This window comes from Malaya genurostris, chromosome 3 (genome assembly GCF_030247185.1).
Source record: "Malaya genurostris strain Urasoe2022 chromosome 3, Malgen_1.1, whole genome shotgun sequence".
In the NCBI taxonomy this organism is placed as follows: Eukaryota; Metazoa; Arthropoda; class Insecta; order Diptera; family Culicidae; genus Malaya; species Malaya genurostris.
The window spans coordinates 12,678,953-12,688,988 of record NC_080572.1 but is presented as its reverse complement, the minus strand read 5'-3'; the positions used below and the strand labels follow the sequence as shown (position 1 = coordinate 12,688,988).

Here is a 10,036-nt window from a genome sequence, read left to right as displayed (position 1 = left end):
TTTTACCCGCTCTCTAGAATCGGATATAGTTTATGGGAGGGCTTAAAATTCAAATGCAAGATTGTAAAAACACGACTGTAGTAATTCAAACTGGAAAACTAAGTTGGGTATCGACTTGAAAGTGTTTTTTTTCATCTTTATTTTGTGTGACACATTACACTTAAGGGCTATTACACATAATGCAAAATTACGCTTTTCTATGAAAAGAAATTAGTCAAAGTTTGTTCCTACATAGTGTGTATACGCAAATAAAAAAACCTAACCAAGTCTACATAAAATAATTACACAAACAAAAGTTCGAGAACGAGGAAATAGAAATGCTTTTAATGTGAGTTTTTACAACATAAAAACAAGGAAGAACTATAAACATTAGTCATTTTTTCGTCATTGTGTTCCACAATCATTTTCCAATTATCTCCGGTAAGCTAATGGATATCCATGTTTTCTGGTGTTATTTTTTTGTTCTCTGGGGTGCTGCTCGCTTCATCTAAAACTTGTATGATATATTATCCAATCTAAACATTTAACACCTGAATTTGATTTCTTTTGATTCCGCGTATGTATGTTTTAGATTATATTTTTGCCCGCAGGCCCAGACGTTTGCTCGTCTTCTGGCGGAAAGATCTCAGTTCGCTTATATTCGACAATTTACATCATTTTCACTGCCTTCATTCGGCGCTACATCGTGCGTTTCCGTTTTAATAATTCTGCTTGCGGTACATCGATCGTGTTGTATTGGCATCCGGTAGGATTGCATGGTCGAATCGCTAACACAAACGCCACTTTTAGCTGTCCGGCCAAAGCCGGAACGAGTGGGTTTGCGATCCCCACAATCCGCTGATTGTTGTTTTTTTTTTCTTGTTAGTTTTTTCATCATTTTGTTGTCTCAGTTAAACATTAAAAATATATATAATATTTATATAGCAAAAAATAATAATATACTTAGATCTTATGAATGGTAGGGAGCTACGTATATTGCTGGAAAGAGTCCTTTTCGGTTGCCAATTTCGCCGTTCCACCAGTGCTCATCGGAGCGATCGGTGACGGTAATAACGTCCCCTCGTCGGAAGTCAAGCTCGCCGGATTCTTGCGCGACAAAGTCGTACAGGGCTTGTACCAGCATCTAAAATGTATGACAATGTATTGTTAGAATGGCAAACAAAAAAAAACGGATTATTCATACGTACCTCCTCCGGCACCATATCGCGCAGTTTGACCTCTTGTGAGCGAGAAACGCTGGCGGTCCGGTGGTAATCGACCAGTTCGTTTAGTGAGCTGAATTTCACCACCCAGAGGAAGAATTTGCCCTGTGCATCGCGAAGTACCTTGAAATGTTGCACCCCATCGGAACACTTTACCGAAAGGCTGAAATCTCCCGGACTGGACTCGCTGATCCGTATCAGGAATGCACCCTCATGTTTGTTGGACAGGAGTTTCTCGGCGTCTGCTCGTGTGATGCGACCATAGTACCAACTGTTAGAAAAAGACAAAAAAATTTCAGTACTTATTTAATCGCAGGTCTTTGAGCAGGGGCGATACTTACTCGTGGTTTTTCATTTCTATGTAGTTACTGGGTATCAGACCTTCCTTCCCATCCAGCTCGGCTCTATACCAGTTCATGTCGTCTTCCATATTAAGAATCTGTGAGTGAGGAAAGGATAACAAAAAAAAAACCTGTTTTAATCCACCTAGCGTTGTAAAGATGCCTTTCTCATTTTCATTCTCTCCTGTATATTACAGCAGAAATACCCCGAAATACTACAATTTGAAAAAGTTTAGAAAATAGTTTTGAAGATTTCTGTTGCACAATACTGCTACATTGATATACTACATTTGAATTTAAGTCAGTGAAAATCTATTCAATCATGTGTGGGAAAGTGAAGTGAGCTCCATTTTATCATATTTGATTATTATTGCCGGTACTTCCGGAACCGAAAGCTGATTATCGGCATAGTGACATTCGGTTCATTCAACCATACACAAATATGATCTACCAATTTATTTACGATTCTCTATGAAGATTTAAATTTTGGAAAAAAATGTACTAGTAGTCGAGCTTGAATAAAATTCAGCAGATCTTTTATGGTTGGTTTATTTGGTTACAGACTCTCATGGTCGGCAAACTAGAGAAATTAACTAGCAAATATAAAGAGGTAGCTTATGAAAAACAAATTCTTAGAACTGCCATTTTTTCACTAAGCACCCTACCTCCGGAGGAAGCAGAGGTTTAAGCCGAATAAAAATTGGATGTTTGGGGAAATCGGTTCAGCCATCTCCGAGAAAAGTGAATGACTTTTTTTTACATTTTTAATGCATTATTTCTAGATTTTTTGTGCATAATACCCTGTGAATCCGGAACCGAAAGTTGGATCCAAATGAAATTGTGGAACTTTGTATGGAATCATGAGACCTTTGATTTGAACCTAAGTTGGTGAAAATCGGTTCTGACATCTCCGAGAAAAGTGAGTGACATTATTTTCACAATTTTGGTGCATATCACCCTGTAGTTCCGGAACCGGAAGTCGGATCCAAATGAAATTCAGGAACTTTGTATGGGGCCATGAGACCTTTCATTTTTATCTAAGTTTGTGAAAATCGGTTTAGCCATCTCGGAGAAAAGTGAGTGACATTTTTTACATTTTTAATGCATTATTTCCACATTTTTTGTGCATATCACCCTGTAATTCCGGAACCGGAAGTTGGATCCAAATGAAATTGTGGAGCTTGGTATGGAATCATGAGACCTTTAATTTGAATATAAGTTTATGAAAATCGGTTGTGCCGTTTCCGAGAAAAGTGAGTGACATTATTTTCACAATTTTGGTGCATATCACCCTGTAGTTCCAGAACCGGAAGTCGGACCCAAATGAAATTCAGGAACTTTGTATGGGGCCATGAGCCCTTCCATTTGAATCTAAGTTTGTGAGAATCGGTTGAGCCATCTCCGAGAAAAGTGAGTGACAAAATTTGTCACACACACACACACACACACACACACACACACACACACACACACACACAGAGATACATTTGCTCAGTTCGTCGAGCTGAGTCGAATGGTATATGACATGCGGGCTTCCGGGCCTCGGTTCAAAAGTCGGTTTTTGCACTGATTGTATAGCCTTTCTATATGAGAAATGCAAAACTTTCTATATGAGAAAGGCAAAGCCGTTGAAGCAGTAACAAGAAAAGTTTTTAATCTTCTACAGAGCCGGTCAATGTAGTTGACATTTTTAAATCGATTTCTAGAACTTGCTGCAAATTTGTTTCCTTCAAGGTGATACCATAAGTTTCTGAACAGAGTAACACTGGTTATGAGTTCAATTTGCTTAGCTTCAGAACTGAAAATTGAAAATCTCACATCGGTTTCCAGACGTAAACAAATCAGAACTAGAGTTCGTTAAATAATTAAATAATTCGTCACATAGTGGCACAGTTTTACATTGCATAAGAGCTCCATGTGGTTTCACAAAACGTACTTGATACGTGATCAGAATTTCCATTAATATAAATACATACGAACACCAGCAGTTTTGACCAACTCTTATTACACTAGAAGGACTTTATAATGCTGTTTTTGCTTGAAGCTTAACTCCATCCTGTTTCGAACTCAACTGCTGACATATGTATGCATTTGACAGCAGTTTGGGTCCGAACTGCAATAGTTTTAACCTCAAGCGATATCGACATAAAACTCAGGGGCTGAGGTCCACTAGGAGATTGATAGTACCTATTATCTTTCTCAGGCGACAATTGCAGGAATTTCCTTTTTCCTTCAGTTATCAGATATTTTTAACGTTTCACATCTGATTACTCTATTTAACTAAATTATCTCTTCATTAAACTTTATTCAATGTATCAATTTCCAGCTAGCTTCCGAGAAATGTTTTATTTGGTATTTTTTCTTCTTCCATGTTATTGCTTGTCTTTCGAGATTATGAATTGAATGATAAAAATCAACTATTGTGAAGATCCATCAATATTACAATTTTAATAACAGAGATAACATACACTGAAATAAAACTCTTATTTATATTCATTAAATTTGTCATATGAATCATATGCAGAATATAATTTATTGAGGTTATATGCAAACTTATATTTTTTATTTGAAGTGTACGTTAAATCCAAATAGACGTTACCATAATGAAAGTTATAAGAATACATCTTATACTTTATATGAAAATCCGATGAAATCTAACTCGTTACAAAACTTATATTCATTGAATGTGTCTTATTTATGAATCGTACGCAGATGGTATTTTACAAAAGACATATGACAATTTGTGATCTTTAATGGAACTCTACATAAAATGTAAATGCTGTTCAATAAATTATATTATATTTAAAAAATTTAATTATATATATATATATATATATATATATATATATATATATATATATATATATATATATATATATATATATATATATATATATATATATATATATATATATATATATATATATATATATATATATATATATATATAATAAAATTCATGTGAACACTTACAATTTTTTATGGAAGCGTAAATAAAATCTGCAACAAGGAAGAAAACGAGACACTGTTTTCTTAAGCTGAAGAAAATAGCAAGAAATAATATTATAACTTAGACATATAATGAAGTTTGTTTTTACGAAAGAATAGTCGTGAACTGCTTGAAGTTGAAGAAAATGTTGTGTCCTCGATATTTATCAACTGACCCTGACAGTTTTTTTTAGGAAGTTCTGTTATTTTAAATCGCTGACAAGACAGCTTTTTAAACTTCGTTCAAAGATATGCCCTAACGGACCATGAAATAAATATCCGGTACATTACATTGCTCTGTCTGTCTTGTAAAAGAATTTAAATTTTTATTTATAGTTTCGGAACTCCACGATTATCGGCAATTATCAGGAGGTGCTACCTTATGGAACTGACGATTAGTATAGTTTGAAGCCTCGAAAAAAGAAGTAGTTTCCGATTATCAGCTATTCATAATGAATCTGATTCGTCTGGTAACAGTAAATATCCGATGAAATCAGCCAATGCTAAAAAAGTAAGTGTAGTTGAAATATTAAAATAAATATAGATTATGAAACGCAAACGAAACAATAAATTTTGGATAAGACAATTATTTTTATTGTAGTTTTTGATTCCCTTAAGTACCATAATCCAGGTATTTTTATTTAATTTGAATCATATACGTATCACTAGAATCAATAAAATAGCAATCATTTGATCTATATATAGCTGCTATATAGAACTGGGATGACCTCCATGAAAAGTTATATATAAATTTTATAAAACTAGTCATATGGTATAGATATCATTATAAATTCGAAGTGAATATAATATGCGCTTCATCAATTGTTCCAATCTATGTTGTGTGGATATCTAATAATGGTTATGGGACGCGCCAATAAATTTGTCTCAGCCTGGAAATTTTATTCGTTATATGAAAATTTTGTACAAATAACGTTAAGAAGAGTTTTAGTTTAGAACATAATCTTATATATTTGACATGATGTTGAATACACTTTGTAGATATCATTGGAAATGCTAATAGTGCAAAATCATTAGAAAATCATATAATATGAAAAGGAAAATTCAGCACAGTGTATTTTGTTGTTTGATAAATTAATATTTTTTTCTCGGTAGTTGACTGCACAGATCAACCAATATAACAAATTTACAATCGAGGAAATAATAAAAAATCAAGACGCGCATGAAATCTGTTGACCTTTGTTTGGTAATTTAAAATGATACAATTTATAGAATATGTCACTACGATGAATCAACCATTTTGTCTAAATCCTATTCTATCGTTAATTTTGTAGCAGGAAATTCTATTTAAAAAAATAATGAATCTTTTTTTCATTACGCGATAGTATTTAAAATTTTCCTTCAGTTTCCATAAATAAGAACTGTAAATCAAGACTTCCCGAGATTTCAATATCGGACATTGTTGTGTGTGTGTGTGTGTGTGTGTGTGAGAGAGAGAGAGATAAATATTGTTACTCACTTTTCTCAGAGATGGCTCAACCGAATTTCACAAACTTAAATTCAAATGAAAGGTCTCACGGTCCCATACAAAGTTCCTGAATTTCATTTGGATCCGATTTCCAGGTCCGGAATTACAGGGTGATATGCACCAAAAATGTGAAAATAATGCATAAAAATTTTGAAAATAATGTCACTCATATTTCTCGGAGATGGAAGTTCTTAAGATGCCATAAGAATATTCCAATTTTCATTCGGATCAAACCCCTGGTTCCGAAGATGGGGTGCTCAGTATGAGTCAATTTCAGGAATACTATGTTAATAAGCTACCTTTTTATATTGGCTAGTGATAGTCTCTAATTTGCAGACTATAAGACTCTGTAACCAAATAAACTATTGATAGTCCCATAAATGATTTGCTGAATTTTATCCAAGTCCGACTACCGGTACATTTTATTCCAGAAATTAAAATCGTCATAGAGAACCGATTTGTAGTTCATGTTAGTGTATGGTTGAATTAACCGAATGTCGCTATGCCGATATTCAGCTTTCGGTTCCGGAAGTACCGGCAATAATAATCAATTATGATAAAATGGAGCTCACTTAACTTTCTCACATATAATTGAATAGATTTTCACTAACTTAAATTCAAATGTAGTGTATCAATGTAGTAGTATTATCCAACAGAAATCCTCGAAACTATTTTTTGAACTTTTTTAAATTATAGTATTCCGGGGAATTTCTGCTGTGATATACAGGAAAAAAATATATGAGAAAGGCATCATTACACCACTGTGTGGATTAAAATAGGGTTTTGTATCTTGCCATTACTCCAGCTTGCATCCAATGTCCTGTTTCTTACGTATCGTATCCAAACCTTTGGTCTTTAAAACCAACTAATTGTACACATCTGAATATCATTTTTAAAAACTTCTTCCTAATCCACCTAGTGGTGTGATAATTCTCTTATCTTGTGATTCAAACAGTCTCCTTAAAACATTTTTATTAATAATAATTTAACCCCAAATTTAGGCTCATTTCAATTGTTTCGATTAGTTCACAAAAGCGTGATTGTACTTTCTGAAACAATTGTGCGTAAAAAAAATGCAATTTGTCTTCTACGTCATTTATAAGGTTGAATTTCCTGAACCAAAATTAACAGCAATTTGATCTTCGATCTTCTTTTTCATCTATGATTCAATAGTAACTTTCAATTAAGCATAAAATTGTTGAAATCGGTTCGGTCATCTTCGAAATAAGGTAACGGAGGTATTTTGGCCACTCTAACACATTTTGGCCCGGTGCCCATATTTCTGGTTGTAATCAAGTTTCCACAAGGTTTCAAAACACGAATCATATCTCAGTAGACAACAGCGCGCTCTACGCGTTCGAACAAGCATATTAAAGCTTGACTCTTTCTCTTTTTACTTGTCACATTTCATTACATTTGATTGACAAAAACAAGGATGTGACAATTCTTCCTGCAATCAATTGTTACTGGCGGTGAAACGTAATGCTTTCAGTGCGATCCAGAAACTAAGAACCAAAGTTCGAAATGGAAGTCATAAAACTTACAACAAGCCAAAACCCGCGAAAATCTCCTTCGAGATTCAAAACTATGCCTATTACTTTTTTCGATAGCAAAGGCATCATTATCCACAAAGAATTCGTTCGCACTGATCAAACGGTCACTGGTGCATTTTATATCGAATTTCTAAAGCATTTAATGGCCAGAATCCGTCGTACTCGACCCGAATATCGCGATCCATAGAAATGGTGCTTGTTGCACGACAATGCGCCGAGTCACAAATCAATCTTTGTTCGTCAGTTTTTGGCCCGAAATCAAGTCTGTGTGTTGAACCACCCACCGTATTCACCTGATTTGGCGCCGTGTGACTTCCCCTTGTTTCCAAAGAAAGGATGCTTTTTTGAAGATGTTGAGACCATCTAAACGGCTTCGACACGAGCATTGGAGGCTGTTCCATAAAATGAGCTGGAGCACCCATTTAAGTAACTATTGAATCGCTTTTATAATTGTGGTAAATCGAAGGGAGAATACACAGATAAAAATATTTTGTGAATTTATATCTATTTTCATGCACATATTTGGAGCAGGAAATTAAATATAAAGTTACTTCATAATTATTTACGTTTCAATATAATTTTAACACAAAACTAAGCGTTAATTGCAAGACACAGTTATATTCTTTGAAAAATCAATGCAATCTTTTTCAGTTTTGCACAGATGATTTTTCAATCAAACTTTCGATTCAACTGATGTCTATTCCATATTACTATTGATTTACATTTCGTGTAGATTTCACTATTTCTTTCTGTGTACTTTGAATAATTTTTTTTAAAAACTCAAGAAATCTTGTTTATTTTGTGATTTATGAAATCAGTCTCGAAATTAAATGGACGCAATGTGTATGTGAAAGAATGGAATTTAAAATCCTGAGACACGGTGTACTTCATTTTGTTTACATACAGAAATATGTACGCTGAACTACAATACATTAGAGTGGCCAAAATACCTTAGTTACCCTACTGAGCGGAGGGAAAAATGCGTTTTGTCGGTGGAATTACTTATACCATTATATCTCTGAATTCAAAGTGATAGTCAATCGATCTTCGAACTTGATTCACAGCCCAGAAGTAGATTCAAAAAATGAGATTGAGCTTGTTGAAATCCTATAAAATTAAGCGGAGAAAAATCTTTGAAAGGTGCACACACAAATAAACACAGAGATATTTTCCGATCTTTTAGAGCTGAGTAGAATGTTATATAATACTAGAGGTCTCCGGAGCTCCGATCAAAATGTGGTTTTCCAGGAATTCTATTACCTTTCTATAGAGAATGGCAAACAACTGCATAAATCCACCTTGTGGTGTAATGCTGCCATTCTCATAAATATTGCATATAGTAATTCCATGAAAAATAGATATATGTACGATCTCGCAGAAGCTCGTAATATTTGGTACAATCATTCTCCAGCGAAAAATATTAGACCCGGAATTTTTCATTTTACCATTAGGGTATTCCATTTTATGGTAGATCGAAGAACCAATTTTTTTTTGATATTTTTATAAACTGGATTTTTTTATTTCATAACTTTGGTAACCACCAAAAAATTGAATTTTACAGGTGACCTAATCCTAGTTCCTGAATTTCATGTCATGGAATTATCAAAATCACACAATATTATATACTCTTGCACTTATAAGATCACAGGGTTTTTTTCGAAGTAGGAACTGAACCGATTTTTTTTAATTTTTTGATATATTGTCTAAAAACCAAGCTTGGAAATTTTCAAAAAGACCATAACCAACAAAAATATGACTCAATTGGTCACGTAAAGCTTTTACGCGAATAAGATCCAATAAAAAGTTTTAATTAAAGGAAGGGAGAGCTAAGCGGGAATATTCTTGTTTAGTGATTGTTTTCACTTTAAAGAGATATTTATTGTGTAATAAATTTGCACTGTTCCAGGTGACTAATAACCCGACCAAAACCTATTTTTATCTGAATTATTCGTAACGTTAGGTAATTGTACATCAGAACGATTTAAAAAAAAATTGCCCCGCTTTACCCCATATGAGGGGTAAAGTAAAGTACTTTATAAAATTTTATGATAATGCCGTTTACATTAACTAATATTAATGAATATTTGAAGCCAACATTCCGTCAACAATTGAAAAAAACAGTAAAAGAATATAATAAAAATTAAAATTTAAAATAAACTGTTAGTTTGAATTTGAATTGAGTTTATGAAAATCAATTGCACAGTTTTTAGAACATTTTCAAGTTGTCGGTTCAAAGTCATCGTCTGGCCAATTTTTTTCGCAATTCATTTTCACAGTTCCATTTGTTTATCTTCTCTGATTCATAATATAGGATAAGCTATCAGCAGTATGTGAGATTGAAAGTGACCGAAAAAGTAACTATAGACGGCCATCGTTTGGGACTTAAAAGCTTAGTGTAGTATCAGGGAGCCGAATCGGGCGAAAAAGGTAGTCGGGGAATGGATTTTTGAATTATTTTCGTTCAGG

General features: G+C 33.7%; 1 protein-coding gene across 4 annotated transcripts in view; it reads right to left on the bottom strand.

The window, feature by feature from the left end:
• Positions 1-10,036, bottom strand: part of LOC131438738 (growth factor receptor-bound protein 2) — a 60,685-nt gene continuing 50,649 nt past the window's right edge. For all 4 annotated transcript variants that reach the window (XM_058608963.1, XM_058608966.1, XM_058608967.1 and 1 more), the window contains exons 3-5: positions 1,544-1,641; positions 1,188-1,473; positions 1-1,123 (exon numbers count right to left, since the gene is read on the bottom strand). In XM_058608963.1, the coding sequence (XP_058464946.1) occupies positions 950-1,123; positions 1,188-1,473; positions 1,544-1,641 (558 nt within the window). In that variant the 3' untranslated portion in view covers positions 1-949. The remainder of the gene's footprint in view (positions 1,124-1,187; positions 1,474-1,543; positions 1,642-10,036) is intronic.